General features: G+C 36.7%; 4 protein-coding genes across 6 annotated transcripts; 2 read left to right on the forward strand and 2 right to left on the reverse strand.

Annotated features, from left to right (window-relative positions):
- Nucleotides 1–185: 185 nt before the first annotated feature.
- Nucleotides 186–4,897, forward strand: LOC105685193 (F-actin-capping protein subunit beta). The gene is made up of 4 exons (XM_012399122.3): nt 186–402; nt 743–954; nt 1,045–1,417; nt 1,508–4,897. The coding sequence occupies exons 1-4, from the start codon at nt 400–402 to the stop codon at nt 1,739–1,741; spliced, it is 822 nt and encodes a 273-aa protein (XP_012254545.1). The 5' UTR covers nt 186–399; the 3' UTR covers nt 1,742–4,897.
- Nucleotides 4,898–7,658: 2,761 nt separating this feature from the next.
- Nucleotides 7,659–10,847, reverse strand: LOC105686071 (eukaryotic translation initiation factor 5A). 3 transcript variants are annotated; one of them, XM_012400841.3, is made up of 4 exons: nt 10,712–10,847; nt 8,734–9,026; nt 8,471–8,605; nt 7,659–8,090 (listed from the first exon to the last, which is right to left on the reverse strand). In XM_012400841.3, exons 2-4 carry the CDS (start codon nt 9,007–9,009, stop codon nt 8,019–8,021), a joined length of 483 nt encoding a protein of 160 aa, XP_012256264.1. In that variant the 5' UTR covers nt 9,010–9,026; nt 10,712–10,847; the 3' UTR covers nt 7,659–8,018. The 3 variants fall into 3 exon arrangements, with proteins under 3 accessions (XP_012256264.1, XP_012256112.1, XP_012256189.1); XM_012400689.3 differs by lacking the exon at nt 10,712–10,847 and adding an exon at nt 10,479–10,577; XM_012400766.3 differs by lacking the exon at nt 10,712–10,847 and adding an exon at nt 10,379–10,503.
- On the forward strand, nt 10,768–11,890 carry LOC105686266 (proteasome assembly chaperone 4-like). The gene has a single exon (XM_012400950.3). It carries the CDS (start codon nt 11,347–11,349, stop codon nt 11,761–11,763), a length of 417 nt encoding a protein of 138 aa, XP_012256373.2. The 5' UTR covers nt 10,768–11,346; the 3' UTR covers nt 11,764–11,890.
- On the reverse strand, nt 11,875–16,772 carry LOC105685255 (DNA-directed RNA polymerase III subunit RPC2). The gene is made up of 16 exons (XM_012399249.3): nt 16,580–16,772; nt 16,321–16,475; nt 16,075–16,251; nt 15,643–15,934; nt 15,393–15,550; nt 15,199–15,304; nt 14,941–15,126; nt 14,739–14,852; nt 14,457–14,657; nt 14,106–14,383; nt 13,883–14,022; nt 13,213–13,805; nt 12,906–13,152; nt 12,657–12,821; nt 12,441–12,571; nt 11,875–12,355 (listed from the first exon to the last, which is right to left on the reverse strand). Exons 1-16 carry the CDS (start codon nt 16,655–16,657, stop codon nt 11,972–11,974), a joined length of 3,405 nt encoding a protein of 1,134 aa, XP_012254672.2. The 5' UTR covers nt 16,658–16,772; the 3' UTR covers nt 11,875–11,971.
- Nucleotides 16,773–17,157: the final 385 nt, after the last annotated feature.

Below are 17,157 nucleotides of genomic sequence, written 5' to 3' on the forward strand. Positions count from 1 at the left end.
GATCGTCAAAAAATATTAGAAAAGTAAAATAAAATGCACGTACCTCAAGAACTAACAATATTTTATTTTTCGCTCCTCGACGCATCTCGAGCGTGCCTTCGCGCTACGAATTTGAATTGTACTGCCGATTTTCAACCGACTGCGTTGTCAACGCAGTTTACATTTTGGTCGTTCAAATACGGACCGTTAGTTGACCAATCACCGTGGTCGCTGACACACCCTTCAAATGTCATTTTTTTTTATACCGCATACGAGTGAGACAAAAATTAAAGAATAATTAATTAGCGCTGATTTTAATTTTGTGAAAACTTTACCAGCAAAATTTGAAGTCACAAAGACGGATTCGAGATCAGAGAATTTAATTACTACTGTGTCGGGTGTTTCACAAAAGAAATCACCATGGTGAGTCACTTTACTATTATAAATTCTTCGATTATCTGGAAAAACCGATCGTCATGTTTTAGAATATCATTTGCATAGCTCGATATCAAAAAAAGATCAAAATTTCATCCAATTTTCCGCAATTCGTTGAACGGATTTCCCAAATTATCTTCCATCGAAAATCGGAATTACTGTGCAACAAACTTAACCTTCGAAACGTGTAATACAAGATGGCGTTATTTTTAACATTTTAAAACTATTTTACTGCAAACGTCTTCATCTTGTTACCAAACAGGGAAATTTGCAGTGGGATGCTCTTTTTCCATGTGTGATGATTCAAGTGCTCATTATTCTATTCTAGTCGGAACAACAGATGGACTGCGCATTGGATCTCATGAGGCGCCTGCCGCCACAGCAGATTGAAAAAAATCTTAGCGATTTGATCGACTTAGTGCCCACATTGTGTGAAGATTTGCTCTCGTCCGTTGATCAGCCGTTGAAAATAGCTAAAGATAAGGAATCTGGCAAGGATTATCTCCTCTGCGATTACAATCGAGATGGAGATTCGTACAGGTGAGGCTACTTTGGAAATCATGGTTCCGCACAAATATTTGCAAAATGTCATAGAATTAGAACAGATGCTCAGAATCTACAATTTCTCAGATCACCTTGGAGTAACACATACGATCCTCCTCTAGAAGATGGATCAATGCCTTCAGAGAGGCTTAGAAAATTGGAGATAGATGCAAACCACGCATTTGACCAATATCGTGAGTTGTACTTTGAGGGCGGGGTTTCGTCAGTTTACTTATGGGATTTAGATCACGGTTTTGCTGGAGTTATTTTAATCAAAAAGGCCGGAGATGGTTCAAAGAAAATCAAAGGCTGTTGGGACTCCATACACGTGGTCGAAGTCCAGGAAAAATCTAATGGCAGGACCGCCCACTACAAACTAACGTCCACCGCTATGCTGTGGCTACAGACAAACAAACACGGTTCTGGTACGATGAATCTTGGCGGCAGTTTAACCCGACAGGTATTCCATACTTTTTCAAAACACATTTAGCTTCTCTCCAATCTTTATTTCTATCAGTATATATGTGTTTCATTCTCGTTTGATGTTCAGGTTGACCAGGACGCTGCGATAAGTGAAACGTCTCCACACATCGCAAACATCGGTCGAATGGTCGAGGATATGGAGAATAAAATACGTAATACACTGAACGAGATCTATTTCGGTAAAACGAAAGATATAGTTAACGGATTGAGATCTGTACAGTCTCTGGCAGATCAAAGGCAGCAGGCTGCATTAAGGCAAGATTTAGCAGCCGCTTTGCAAAAGCGACATGCGAACAATTGATCTCACGAGCCTCACGAGAGCTTCTACTACGATTGTGATTAGAAAAGAGAAAAAAACAATTAATAACGAGAAGGCTGCACGTACGACGTTGTAGGATCGAATTGTTATTCTTTGTTTGCAATCTGAAAGAAATACTAAAAAAAAAAAAAAATGAAATTTTTAACGTTTCAAATGGTTCTGGAAGTAAATTTTTTTTAACGCATTGGAATAATATAAATAGTTAGTTTCTATCAGACGTTAAACTAACCTTGAACGAATATCGTGATGTTTTTTTGTTTCTCTTGAGTATTCCATGTGAAAAATAATATCACTCTTTCGTTTATTGGTTTCAAGGCAAAGGTATTTCATGTTTTCTGTTCCATCTTGTCCGATTAACAACCTTATAAAAAACCAGCGAAGGATGTGGGCTTGCACAAAAAATTCAAAGCTTTCATCTCTGCTTTCTGGGAAACTAATGAATTTTGTATGTCGCCATGCCAATGTACATCGGCAAAAAAATGATTTTCCATTGAAAATCATCGTACTTCGGTATTGATTGATATTGTTTCAACGATAGCAAATTTGTATCTCGATTCGTTTAACGTTAGTACTTCTGAGAACTTGTATACTTAATTCAGTACGGTGATCGAGTACACCCAAGACTGCATATTTTTTTTATAGGTAAGCTATTGCTTGAACTAAGAAGTATTTTGGTCGTGTTCTTTTACCGCAATTATTAGCTCAAGTAAATCTCCGAGACATCAACTCACATTTCGATAAACTCTCGAAAACCGAAGTATCGCTGAAACACAATAACTACATTTTTTTATCGCTTATTCAATTTCGGCGTCTAGCTGAAGTTGCTGTTATTATACCCACCACTGGATTCGTCTCAGCCTCAATTGATTTGTTATTATTTCGTTGATCAATAATTACTCGTCTGGTAATGATAATCTAATGAATATAAATGTTCGCTGCAGAAGGTTGCGGTGAGAAAAGTCTACATAATTTAATTATTGCAAAGCAATCGATTACCTATGCGCGTCGTTGATTAAACAATATGTGTAACGAAACATAAGGTGTTCTAATGAAATACCCGAATGACTGCCAATTTACATTGTTTTTCATCATGAGACATTTTTTATAAATATATACATAGTATATCCAATTATATGCATATGTAAGCAGAGCAGTCGCCAAAATGTCGCACCTTATACCATGTATTATGCAGGAATAATTCAGTTCAAAAACGCGAATGAACTAAAAACTTCTCAAGCTTCTTCTTAAGAACCATTTAATTATTAGTATGCCAAATTATTGACATCACATTAGCTTCACGATATCCATATTAAAAAAGTCAGGCAACAAAGACCTCGTTTTTCACTTCTCGTTTCGTTGAACTCTCGAATCAATGATATCGACACATGTTTTCCATACTACGGTGCTGAATTTATGCGAATATGAAAAATGCCACCGAACTGACCGGAGGATATTATTTTCTGTCATCTCTAATGATAATAAGAATATTTGTTTCACGTTATTCTAGAATTATGATCCACAATTCATTCGAATCGTTTCATGAGCTTTACATTTTTCATCGTGGAGACTGTTTTACAAATGAAATAGTTAAATATCAAATGGTTTATTTATACTACCTACATTTTAACGGCACATTCAATCCAGGTCGATATTGAATTATAGTATACAAATTATAAGTCAAATGATCGAAGATAAATATATGATACAATTAGTATTATTAGATGTGAATTTTTTCTTTTTTATTTTCTCTTCAAACTGAAATCAAACCCTACGCCGTAGGTGTACTGTCGTATCTAATTACTATTATTATTGTTGTTCTATATATATATATATATATAAAAAGAGAAGAAAACATGAAAAAAACTAAAACTTTTGTATCGCTATTGTTAAAGGGTGGCGTAAGTGATTATTTTATAAATATCTTTTCTTTTTTTTTCTCTTGTCTATTGTACATAGTATGTATATGTACTATTTTAGACATGAATACAGTAGCAGAGTATAATTATCATATTGTACGATTATTTAGCCAATTTGTTGATGACTTATTAGTTGATGATAATGATTTTGTCTCGATCATCGATTATTCCTGGTAACTACTTATACCGCGGGCCCCCCAATTACGAAGAGGTAATCGCCAATTATTATTATAATCATTGTCAAAATATAGTATATCGATCACCTAAGATGTATTATTATCTGTTACAGATGTACCCGTGCCTCTGTTATCAATACATTATTATTTATAATGAATTATACGTTCAATTATTACCATCATTTGTCATAATTTGCTCAACGACAAGTCACCTCGATTCTAATGTAAATTGAAAAATTGGACACTCGTTTCACTTACCTTGGAGTATATCAATGGAATAATTGAACGCTAAGACATTATAGTTGATTTCACACTTTGTAAATAACCTTATGAAGCAATGACGTGATTTAAAACTGCATTTGATCCTAATCGAAGCAATACCAACAAAACTATCCGACCAATAATATTCATTCGGTGTATAGGAACTATAAAAAAATTTGAAAAGATGATCTAGTTTCCTGATTCATTTCACCGTCAAGGTCGGTGGAGAAAAAAATCACATTTATTTATTAATTCCCACAATTATTACATAGGACAACAGTTTGTTTTTTTGTTTTGTTATTTTTTTCTTCCTCTTTTTCTAGTAGTTCAGCATTTTCAATTAATTATCGTTATACCCTAATAAGTCGTAGTATATGTATATATGTGTATATGTATAGAAATAATCGTTTGCTTGATTAGTAGAAATTTTTATTTAATCTTCATTTTTTTATTAGGTAGTACCCCACCTTACCCATTTATCAATCATCGTCGTGATACCCTTCCTACGACTATTTCAAAAGTGAATTTGGGAGGCAAGATTTAATTGATTATTAAATTTATTTATTTTTTTTCTAATTTTTTTTTTCCCAAGTACTACGTATACACGTACGCATTTAACCATCTCACTATCCTACATATGTATAGGTTGTGTCGGCTCTTGAAATGCAGTGCCGTTTTGATTGTAACAAAACTACAAGTTAAACGTAAAAGAAAAAAAAGCTTAATTGCCATCGAAAACGAGGTAGGTTCTGTCGATTTAGGTCCCGATGATGGAGATAGTCCAATAATAATAGAGATAAGTATGACGGGCAACAAAGTTGAAATTCACGATAGATAACTGAAAGATTGTGGAGAACTTTTGATTAATTTTCAACGATTATTTTATTTGGCGTAGTTCATGTTTCCCTGTACGAAATGTTTCCTCGTTAGACCCTAGTTTTTCTTGCAACTTGCTGCTCTGTTACGGAGAATTTTATTGTAATCTGTCTAGGCACGAGTCTGCAGATTATCTAGCTTTTTTGGTGACAAATTTCCAACCGAGGTTTTCAACGAAAGACCTAATGCTGCGCTAGAAAATTATAGCACAACATCGAGAAAGCCGAAGCTAGGATTTATTGCATTTGTGAAACTCGTCTCCACGCGTAGCTGACGAAGAAATTAAAAAAATAATAATAATAATTGTTCGTTTCGATCATATTTTTAGAATAACTTTCAACTTGATCCAGCTTACCTTAAAACTTATTTTGAAATGCCTTGCTTCGTCTACGATTAAAAAATGAAAGTGATATCCGGAGAAAAAAGTATCTACATACATGGCACCATGAGTTTCGCGTGAATTTCCTGTCATCGAATGCCATGTAGAAATTTTCTCCATTCATCGATTCCGGATGATACACATCATTTTCAAAATCCTTCCGATAAAACTCTGAATTACCGATTGATAGAATACGTAGCATTTAGTGTTCAATAATCAAGAAGTGCTCGTTGCGTTTTACTTCTCGACTTACTTCTGGTTAGAATTAACAACAAACAAATTGAAATTATTGTAAAGTAATAGCATACCATTACCTGTTAAACGTTCAGGCAAGACGGTCTTATCCTAAAATAAGTTCAGCGTAATTTATCGTGTCTTTTTCATTTCTATTACAGAATTTACTTGTGACGTGAAATATTTTTGTTGCTGTAACGTACGCCTGATACATCTCTAGGAGAAAAGTTCATCGTAAACAACATTTTGGAGGTGCGGGCCAAGCCTTCAATTATTCGTTATCGAACTGCGAGGAGCAATAGAGAGAAGAAATAACGAGAACAAGTAGAAATATCAGTTTGTTAGTTGAAAAGTTAACGAAAATAAGGTTAAAAAAATGATACCGTCAAAAATTAAACAGAGAAACACCACTACTGGAATTTGTAATGCAAGTTTACGTTTCATTTTCTTCCTCTTTCTCGGTCGTTTATATTCAATCCAGGACTTATCGTTAGTCATAATTATACACGCAGTCTTGATGCTTACGACTTCACTTTTTTTTTTTTAAGTGTTAATAACAAAGCACATTCAAACTACGGTATCAACCTGATTTAACATAGCACACGTGTAGTACAGACATACGCGGTTTACTTAATTATGTGTAATATTAGATTTTTTTTGTTTTCTTATATTAGAGTAGGTAAGTTTAGCTCCTTCGCCATATCGTGTTTTAGGATAATTTCTGCAATAGCTTTCCGAAGCACCAAAACTACATCGATCGATCAGGGTGAAGTTGAACGGAGAAAATCGAGTTCGCTGACTCCGATCAAACATGAAAATTGGAACAGAAACATCATCAATGATCTCGGCATCGAAGATCGGTTCTCGGTTCTTGCAAATGTTAAACTTTCTCAATTGGTAGGCTTTTTGTTATTCCGCTTTTCTTGTCGTTTTTTCGCTTTGTCTTCCTAGTTTTGGTTTGAGTTTGAGTTTTTGGTGTTAGTTAATTCTATTTTATTTTCTTTTTTTTTCTCATTACGTTTTATACTTAATAATTGATGATTGTGTTATTTGGAACAATATTTCCGCTCAAATAGAAAAAAAAAAAAAGAAAGATGTTTTCGTGTGTGAGAAACAGAAACGAACTTTTTTTTTGCTGTTCACCCTTCAATGATTTGAGAAACCAGTGCTTTGTAAATATGAGTAAAAACTTTTCTACAACGACGTGCAACAGATGGTGAGTCGAAGATCTTTTCTCTCGTTTTCTTCTGCTCTTTTTAATTCTTTTTCTTTTCAATACACAAGGGATTATGAAGTTCTTGATTTTTATTGCACTTAATATCTATTCAGTAATATTTCACAAGCTTCTATTGTAGCGTATGAGAATTGTTTTTTAATTTATATGTTCTCGGCATAAACATATTACGTGGGACATTGAGTTCTCTGAGAAGGTATTTATTTTCTTCTTCTTTTATATTTGTTGAACTTTGTTTTTATTCTGATAGGAATATGATTTTTTTTTTTTTTTTTTATTGTACGTATCTCGTTGAGATTGACACGGTGGTTATAGGTAGCCACTTTTACTTTTGTTCTGGGTTTCTCAAGTGCGACACTAAACGTGACTGTAATGGTTCAAAATAAATGAAAAAAAAAAAAACGATCAGAAAAGAAAAGAAAAAGAAAAGAGAAAGAACAAATGGTATTGCTTGTTAAAACTCAAACGAATAAAAAATGTATTTTCGAAGGACTAGGTAGCTCTGTCCAAATGATTTTCTTTCCATTGCGAGTCGTAAAATGAGGTTCCCGGGGGCTTAACGTTTCAATGATAAAAAAAAAATATATATACATGTGTACATGCACATATATACGATGTAATAAAATAATTGTTACGCAAAATCGTTCCGCGTGCTAATATCCATTTCCACAATCAGTACACTAGCTGTATCATCTTTTCGTGCATCAAGTGTAATTACAAGTTGTTGCAATTATTTCATGATTATAGAATTCGATTAGCAGAATGTTTAGAAAAACGAATTGATAAAAAAAAAAACAAAAAAAAAAAAAAAAATCAAAGATGATTGAAGGCTTTTATGTAAATTTTATTTTTCAATCAACCCTTTGATGAAAAGTTGCCGCCGTATCTTGTGTATAACAAACAACGTGTTGTATGTGTGTTTTTTTTTGTTTTTTTTTCTGTTTTCTCAAAACTAGAACGCAAATTGCTTCCTAGTTCTCGTTTACTTACATCGCATAAAAATCTTTAGCATATGGTTGTTTAGATAATGGTAAGTAAGTAAGTAGATGTTACTTTGATAAAAAGTTATTTTTCACCGCTGGCGAGCTGTTGCATTTCTGATGTTACTAACTCCTCCATGCCAATGACAGGATATCGATTGGTCCAGCAGCTGATGAGGATAGTTGCGGTAAACTGAACACAATTATTTGTCAAGGGCAGTATTGTTTTTAAGAGCAATCACCACTTCTTCGCCGCACGCCTTAAGAACGGTGCACTGAAAAATTAATTAAAGAATTTGATATATTTTCATTGGTTTCATTCCTATGAGATTTAGGCTACAACAAATCAATCTTATTATCCCAATGTCTTCGCATTTTAGAGCGACAGTTTGGCAATAATTCGATAATTTCAATAGGCAGATCAATTAGGCTATGATACAATGCTAGTTTAGATAAATAAGCTACTTCGATTGACATAAAATGAATGCAAAATGTTACAAAAGTGAAAAGTTTGGAAAGTTATTGGACAGAACCGTGTTTAATAAGCCTCAATATTCCTGTTGAGCGCTGTAGATATCGAACAAGTGAAATTTGATGCTGGAATAGATGATTTGAAAAGACAAAAAATTAGATAATATACAACGTGTATACTCACAAGCAGTTCTTTGCCAGCATCGAAGTCGGTACGTAATTGGGAGCCCAGTTCCCCGTCTGGAATTTTCAGATCCTCGCGGAGTTCTCCGTTGTCAGCCATTAAGCTCAGATACCCGTCGTCGGAGATGTCCGTCAACTAGTTGTATTAAGAAAAAAAGTCTCGTGAGATAAACTGCTTATGGAAATGGGGCTTGTAGCTAAAACTTGGAGCATCGATATTTCGACGTCTGCAAAATTGTTTTTCTAATAGGGTGTAAAGCTTGCCTGATAATCTTCTCGCTTGACAAACGGTACATCCATGTTGTGCGTAGATGGACAAATATCTTCATATTTCTTTGATGTGAATATGTCGATTCCTATAAGATGGACTTTGGCGTGTCCGTGCTTGCCGGTCTTCGAAGTAGACATTTCGACAATCTTGCAGGGACGGGCCTTAAGCATAACAAATCCGTTCTTGCGCAGTGCAGAACATTGTTGCGGGTAGGTCACAGATGCCCCGGAGTCACCGGTTTCAAAATGAGTATCCTCAATGTCTGTCATATTGGATTTGGGGAGGTCTGAACAAAAGTAAAAGGAAATATTTGTTTAAACATGTAAACTTCGTTTCGTTCGGTAAATACACATGTGAGATATTGAGCTGTTTTTTTTTTCGTGCAGTTTGATTATTTTGAGATAAAGTTTGTCGAGTTTTTTCCATGGCTGATGCAAGATAAAATTGCAACAAATTTTTATCTCTCATACTGTCATGTCGCCAAAATGTAAACTCGAGTAGATTAGTTCGAATAACAACTTGTTTTGAATCTATTTATAAAGTTGAACGATTGTTGTGAAATTAAATTCTAATACGATCCAGCTCAAAATGAATCAATAATTCAGGATCAAGAACTCCTGTATTGTCGATAAGATATCAAAGTGTTTATGGCAAATTAATGCTTTCACAAGGAAAAATTTGAGAATCTTTCGTAGCTCCAATTACAAGTGCCTCGATTGTGAGTAATCTCAAAAACCATTGGCTTTTGAGAAAACAACAAAATACGCACGTAAACAAATCATGAACTTAAGCGGCTGAAACGAAATTAGTACGAGTCATATTTAAACCAACAAAGAAACGTGGCAAGGAAATGAGAAATGTGAGAACATGTCAAAAAATGTAATAAGTATAATTTCAACCTCAATAGAGCATGATATGAATCATTTCTCAAATACAAAACTGGCAGAAGCCTACACAATGCAAAATTAACAAAAAATGATAAACTATTATGTCGAACATATGGCTAGTTTGAGAAGAGTCTGGACCAACGGATTCAGTCTGATCCAGGTTTCACTGACGGAGAGTAAGATTTGGCAATGAAATAAGGGCTCTGATGAAAATTGACTCCAGGTTGACGCTGTTGGACTAATTTGACCTCTGGTTGAGTGACTAGCCAGATATCAAGGGAGAGTGGCCATGTGGCATATTGACGGAAAAATTTTTGGGATAAAGAACGGAGTTTGGATAGTGAGATTTGATCGAAAAGTAACCGCTGATAGGGGGAATGATTCTTAGCATATTTCACGGTAAACCGGGAGGTGCGTAATTTGTGTATCCGAGGTGAAATTTGATCGGAATTTCAAGATAGCTAAACGATACGACAAACGGCTCTAAAGGATGCATTCCAACGCCCGGTTAAGGCCGGCGTAAGGCGCGGCAGAGGCGAAAAAACACTTGGGATTTCGTGGAGGATTTGCATTGAAATTAGGGATCATAATTTCCGCAATATACGGGCGTATTTGGTGGAAATAAACGTTAACATGGCGGGAAAGAATGTAAAGAAGCCGCATTGCCAGCGGCCCGTTGTCATCGGCGGGTCACTCGTTAATATCATTGTTTTTGCTGGATATGAAGGAACACTCTCACGGGTATACAAACCGAGCAACGTTTCACTGTTAAAATTGAACCTTTCCTTGCGGAATTAAATAATTAGCACCATTAGTTATCACAAAAATCGGGAGCAGCTCGAAATACTCACATGTGACCAAAATGGATACTCTAACCAGAAGATCATTCCACGCATGCGCTATACGCTGATCGAAACCGGGGTTCACGCAGCTGAAACACGGACTTCCGACTGGACCGTTCCCCCATTTAAAAACCACTCTTTAAAATCAGTCTACTAACCTATTAGTAATTTCGGTCGACTACTTAGCGATAAAATTAACGTCAAGCGCAATAATAGCAGAGTTATAGATGAGAGAGACTCACCGAGTTTCGATTGATTGTGTTTAAACGTTGATAATTATTTACAAAATAAAACTGCTGCGTTATCTTCTTATATCCAGTCGTCTTCGCCCTTCTCATTGAACCGCTACTTGACCTTGAACCTCTTCGACATCATCGGATTCGTCATGGATTCGTCATACCAAAGCGCCTCTGCTGGAAGCTTATGGAATGATGACATCACTGGACAACATCGTACGACATGACATGTCAACCAAACTTTTAGGCTATCCCTTTTCTCGCCTTCCTTTACGCTCCCGACTCTTTACAGCGATAAACATTTTCTGTACAATAGCATCTCATCGTTCTTCCGAGTCGTTCTCTTAGCGTAGTCAACGTCGAGGTTATTTTCCTACGCTTTTTCATGCCTGATAACAATTACGAAATTCTAAGAAATCTGATACTTTTGGTTCATCTATTTTCTCTCAAAAGACAATTCGGCGCGATCTTGTTATCTAGTTGCTAGTGCCTTTTAACGCCACCTTGTATGCCACCGGTCGGTGGTGTTTACATTGTCGGTTTACACGGTCATAACCTACCTCACCTTTAAAGTTTGTTGTTTTTCTCTGAAAGAAAATTGTTATAACAACCTTTAACAATTATCATTGCTGATTAAGGCGATGGCTTCATCGGAAGACAACGGAGTTGAACTACTGCCGTGCAGTTTTAAGTTTCATAACTTCTTGACCGAAGTTGGTGAGGTTAAGATGAGTTGTCAAATTATTAAAATGAGAGACAGTTTTTATGTATGGGTTGGTAATTACAATAACAATGTCATGAATCATCTATCGTTAGCCCTTGTATCAAATTATGAAAAAGTACCCATCTCCACGACTTTATTGGGTTCTGTTGCCGATTCCACATCTACTAACATGGCTAAGCGATTAGCTAAAAAGCTGGGAATGCCTGTCTACGTGAGCTTCAACATCGAAGCCGATAATCTATCGATGCCAGCAATTGAGAAGAAACTTCAACAAGAGATCAACATCGGTTTTGTTGCACTCGCGGATGAGCCTAGGATTTTGGAATCTGCGTAGAAATTACCTCTTCCTCTCTCGCCAGCAGCCTCTGTTTGGTTAAGAAACTCTCGCCGAGACTATGTTTTTGCTATTTTGAAAATAAGTTTGTAAGATAAATATAAAATAACATTTAATTTGCTAAAAACCAAATTAGTTTCAATTTATTACAACAAAAACAGATACAGGCGATACAAAAGTTCGATGTTTTGTCTTCACACAGTGTAATTCAGTCACCACTGTTCTTCAACGTTAATCTCGGCACAATATTCATAGACTGTAGCTCTTGGAATAAAAGTTTACATGAGTAAGGTATGGATATAGTAGAAATTGAAGCACTCGTCTGGCAGCTGTGGCACCAGCCTCTGTAAGCCAGCAGTCCACAGGTATTGCAGACATCGACGTCGAATATATCACTCGATATCATCAATCGCTCTATCAACATCATGCTGGCTCCGTAACCGATCAGGCAATCCCTCTCCATCTCACCCAATCGCAAACCTCCTTCTTTGGCTCGTCCTTCCGTCGGTTGACGGGTTAGAACCGCCCTTGGTCCTCTGGCACGAGCATGCATCTTGTCTTGTACCATATGCTTGAGTTTCTGATAATAGACCTGTGAACAAAATTAGTTTCTCACAACGAGTTTTCTTAGTTAATTACTCGAGTCAATCAATTCAGGAGGAGAGGCAACAACTTACCGGACCAGAGTAGATGTATGCTTGGAGTGGTTCGCCGGTAATACCAGAATAGAAGAAGTCTTTGCCCATGTAATTATATCCGTGTTTTACCAATTCTTCACAAACATCTTCAACCTTCGAGCCGCCAAATGCTGACAAAAATAAGGAACGGTAAATTATTCTTCGCGTTGATCCCAGACCAAGATTAAATCGAATAATACGATAACATAAAATTACCTGTTCCGTAATGAAACTTCCCTTCGACAACACCAGCCTTTCCAGCGAGTAATTCTATGAGTTTTCCAACTGTCATTCTTGAAGGAAATCCGTGAGGGTTCATAATCATGTCCGGACAGATACCATAGTCGTTGAATGGCATGTCCTCCTGTTCGACGATCAGACCTGTAAAAAATAAAATTTAACCGATGAGAATCTGTGAGGGTTTTTCGATAACGCTAAACGATATTTCGGAGTCTTCGACATTACCCGTTACTCCTTTTTGGCCATGACGACTGCTGAACTTGTCACCGATTTCAGGCCTTCTGGTTTGCCTCAGCAGCAACTTTATCAAAAACGCATCGTCCGCATTACTCGATACCATTACTTTTTCTATGTAAGCTGGAACTGGTCCTTTGAAGAGAACTGGCACATCGCAATATTCCGGTTGTGTCGGAACGTTGCCAGGATTCACAGGGTTGTTCGTCGCCGCTGGCATAGATTTGTTTACCATAACCTTGAATGAAAATCGAAATGTGTTGACAAATGTACTTGATACTAGAATAAAAGAACTCACTTTTCTATTTTCCACCATTTCCCCAGGAGCTGCTATACCGTCGTTGTCGATGATATCGTGTTTCCAAATCGGTTTCTTGGTGTTCGTATCTATCATAGGACCCATGATTCGGTCGTAAGTTTGGTTGGCATATCGTTTCAACGTGCACTTTGCATTTCTGTAGACCAAACACCGCCCGTATCCTCGATCTATGGAAGCCTTATTCAAAATTAAAGCATCCTCTATATCGTAACCACTGTATGACATCACAGCAACCGTAGCGTTTTGACCAGCAGGCAGTTTATCGAAGTTAATCAATTCTATGGTCCTCGATTTCACCATCGGAGCTTGCGGATAGACCAGATTATACATCAAAGTATCTATGCGATTACGTTGGTTGTAGCCTATCGTTCCCATTGCTTGTTTACCCATAGCACATTGATACGTATTCCTAGGGCTCTGGTTGTGATGAGGGTAGGGCACAAGCCCTGCGCAAACACCCAGCAATGTGAATGGCTCTATTTCCAAATGAGTCGTTCCCATGTCTATACGATTCTCGTTAAAGGCGATTGAGCTATCGTTCTCCTCGTTGACATCCAAGAATTCTATTAAACCTGCAACCGACAAAATTGAGTCTTTGGATTTTCAAGAAATTCCGAACATCGGTCGACGATTTATTGATATTACAAACCTTCGTGCAGAAAATCATCAAAGGTTTTGAAGCCGTGTTTTAATGCTTCGATGTGTTTAGGTTGAACGAGAGATTCTCCATTTTTCACTATGATGTACGGTCTGCAGAGTCGTCCACCGTCTGAACAGATCTGTACGCACCTGTAAGAAATTTCAAAGATGCAGTGCAGTTTTTTAATTACAGAAAAACAAGCAAAAGTTCGAATAATTTTCGGTTAAACTACCTATGGAGATGTTGAGGATATATGGAAATGAAGCCGTTGATCAATCCTTTTCTGCGTAACAACCTGAAGATGTTGACGAGTCTCACATAATTCTTTACTATACCTAATATGTTGCCGTTCAAAAAAACCATATAAACATTTTTGTTATTTATTTCCTCGCCGCCTAATATATTTACATTCTCCACTCCGAGGTTGTAGGCCAGTCTAATGATCGACTCTTCTTCGACTTCTGTTGTGATGTGAGTCATTAATGCGAGATTTTTGACTAAACCACAACCCTGGAATTAGATAAAATCCATTTTCCTTTTCCTCCTTAGATAATAGTCGACAAAGGGATAGATCATCATTTACCTCTCCTTCCGGGGTGTCACTCGGACACATCATTCCCCATTGAGAGGGCTGTAGAGACCGGGGACCGGAGACTTTTCTCGTTTTTTCAAACTGTGAATTTACACGTGTCATCATACCCAATGCTGATATATAAGATAGCCTCGAAAGGACCTGTGTAACACCTTGACGTTCCATCTTGAAACGCTTTATGGTCCAGTTGCCCTGTCGGAATACTTTCATTGGATTCCAAATAATTTCTTTCATCGTTAAAACCATAAAGTGCTCATGACTCATCCTACTTACCGACGATATAGCGAACGCTAGTCCATTTGTGATCTGATCTTGCCTCATATGTTTTACGATGTCGAACTGCGCAGCCTTTATTTTCGGAATATTTTTATCAGCAATTTGTTTCAGCTGCGTTAAAAAGTTGACACAAATCATTGGCGGTTGGTTTGTTTTCAACAATGTTGGTTGGATTCAAACAAAATAAGTTTGTATTTACCTCCCAATTAAATCTCTTGAACAGATCTTCAAACATGAGGGAAAGAAGAGAACCGGCCAATTCCAGTCTCTTGTTACCGTAATAATCTCTATCGTCAACTAGTGTCTTATCCATCTGACCTTGCATGACTTTGCGTATCATCAAAGCAACGTAAGTCGCTTTAACTTTGAAGTTGAAATCGACTACCTGAATAAAAATGATAATCGTTCAGTCTTCCGTTAAGTGAGGCGGCAGAACTCGTGGATCAAAAATACTCACGGGGACATGCGAGAGCACATTTATAGCCAGAATATCTTTCAGCTCATCGAGTACGCTTAATTTGCTCACAGGGAATCGTTTCTGTTTTCTCTTATTACTCAGATATCTGAAAAGTGGTTTACATTTTTGTGAATTTAAGATGGTTGAGCGACGTTTATTCTTGCAAATAAAATGAAATGGATGTTTTGTGATACCTTAGTGCTTGTTCTTGAGTGAAAACATTCAAAATATGGCACTCTTCCAGAGAAGCTGAGAATCTTCTCATGAATTCTTCTTCGGTACCAATTAGCTGCATTATTTCTTGATCGGACACAATCCCCATTGCCTTGAATATTGTTACAATAGGGATATCCTGGAAAGCGATGGACCAAGTTGCAGAAGAGATTGATTGTGAAAAATAAGAGGTGCAGAATGAAGCGTAAATGTTGCACGAAATGTACGTACATCTTGGAAGATATTGTGTCGCATATAGTATTTGTCACCTTTGCCGACAATATTAGTTTTGGTTTTTCTTTCGTGGGTTGAACTGTTGCAGGAACTGACGATACATCCTTTGCTGTCCTCTTCCAACATGATTCGGTTTCTCAACTTCTGCTCTTGGATAAGGATGACTTTTTCTTGCCCGTTTATTATAAAATAACCACCAGGATCGTGGGGACATTCGTTCATTTTTGCCAGCTCAAAGTGTGATTTATTATTCAAAACACAATTTGAACTTCTCAACATTATCGGCATTCTGAGAAACAAAAATTGTGATAATTTGACTTAGTTCTGTGCATCTATAGAACCAGACAAGATCTGTTTAAAAAGTTCACAACAAAATTGAAAACCATCGTATCTGGAATATTCCAAGAGCCTGAAAGACTAGACGATTACCTCCCAATAAGTAAGTTGTTTCTAATAATCCTTCGGTTGCCTCTGGTATATTCGATATCAACCGATATGGGAGCAGAGTAATTTAAGTCTCTCAGCCGGCATTCGTGAGGCGTTGTCGTCCGTGTGACGTTGAAACTTTCTTCGACATCAGGTGTGCCGACATACACGTTGAGATATCTGAAGAGTTAAAAATATCAATTTTTGCTGATGGCTCCGTAGCTTACAATTAGAGTATTAATGACTCACTTGACGTAGAACAGGGAATCAGCATCGCTTAGAACCTTCTCGTTTGCCTTGACAATCTTTTTTATTTCAACGTTTATGAAATAATTAAAGGAATCGATGTGCTGTTTAACGAGCCCTTTTCCCTTGAGAAAGGCAGGCACTAGTTTCCATTTATCCTAAAATATGAAAGGTATTGTAACCAGTTAGTACAGGTAACACTTTCCACCTGAGATTCGCACGTTAAAATGTAACCCCTGAATTTTAGTCTACATTATTTTACCTCGATGTGTTTTGCTACTTTTTGAATCTTCTCGCCGCTTTTTAAAACGTGAAAGTCATTCGACTTTATCTCTCCCATTCTCGCGATATTTTGCTGTCATGTAAGACAGGACATTCTGTGACAGAACGTAATAAATTAGAACGAGTTCTGCTAGAAGATTTGTGAAGAAAATTAACCTTAACAATCGAAATTTACCGGCTGCAACCTTGCGACCCCTATGGTTGGATTTTCATAATTATTTAAATTTTCAATTGTTGATCAGATGACGCCACTGTCTAGATTTGAAAATTTCAATTGTTCACCCGAATGTTTTGTTCCTACTTATGAAAATTAATTTTCGAGTGCGAAAGTTGCATGCAAATTATTCGCTACTTATTTCAATTTGACCATTACCATCCAACGCAACAAAAGCTTGAAGAAGAATATTCCAAGTACGTCAAATCATAGATAATGTTACGGCGAAGCAATAGTGAAATTCAAAGAATACAGATGTATCGAATCTATTAATCGAACCAAAGATCGAACCCTTTATTTATTTATTTAATGATAAAATCGTTCGTTTTAAACCTTATCAATAA

The sequence above is a fragment of the Athalia rosae genome, chromosome 7, assembly GCF_917208135.1.
Source record: "Athalia rosae chromosome 7, iyAthRosa1.1, whole genome shotgun sequence".
Lineage (NCBI taxonomy): Eukaryota > Metazoa > Arthropoda > Insecta > Hymenoptera > Athaliidae > Athalia > Athalia rosae.

What these genes read in the sequence shown, in the direction of transcription:
- LOC105686071 (XM_012400841.3), bottom strand. Translation starts at nt 9,009, where the DNA reads ATGACAGACATTGAGGATACTCATTTTGAAACCGGTGACTCCGGGGCA. An exon ending in TCAAGCGAGAAGATTATCAG is followed by an intron (nt 8,606 to 8,733) that starts GCAAGCTTTACA and finishes TAATACAACTAG; the next exon opens with TTGACGGACATCTCCGACGA. An exon ending in ATGCTGGCAAAGAACTGCTT is followed by an intron (nt 8,091 to 8,470) that starts GTGAGTATACAC and finishes TTAATTTTTCAG; the next exon opens with TGCACCGTTCTTAAGGCGTG.
- LOC105685193 (XM_012399122.3), top strand. An exon ending in CGAGATGGAGATTCGTACAG is followed by an intron (nt 955 to 1,044) that starts GTGAGGCTACTT and finishes ACAATTTCTCAG; the next exon opens with ATCACCTTGGAGTAACACAT. An exon ending in GCGGCAGTTTAACCCGACAG is followed by an intron (nt 1,418 to 1,507) that starts GTATTCCATACT and finishes TTTGATGTTCAG; the next exon opens with GTTGACCAGGACGCTGCGAT.
- LOC105685255 (XM_012399249.3), bottom strand. Translation starts at nt 16,657, where the DNA reads ATGGGAGAGATAAAGTCGAATGACTTTCACGTTTTAAAAAGCGGCGAG. An exon ending in TGATGATTTTCTGCACGAAG is followed by an intron (nt 13,806 to 13,882) that starts GTTTGTAATATC and finishes TGTCGGTTGCAG; the next exon opens with GTTTAATAGAATTCTTGGAT. An exon ending in TGGCCAAAAAGGAGTAACGG is followed by an intron (nt 12,822 to 12,905) that starts GTAATGTCGAAG and finishes TATTTTTTACAG; the next exon opens with GTCTGATCGTCGAACAGGAG.
- LOC105686266 (XM_012400950.3), top strand. Translation starts at nt 11,347, where the DNA reads ATGGCTTCATCGGAAGACAACGGAGTTGAACTACTGCCGTGCAGTTTT.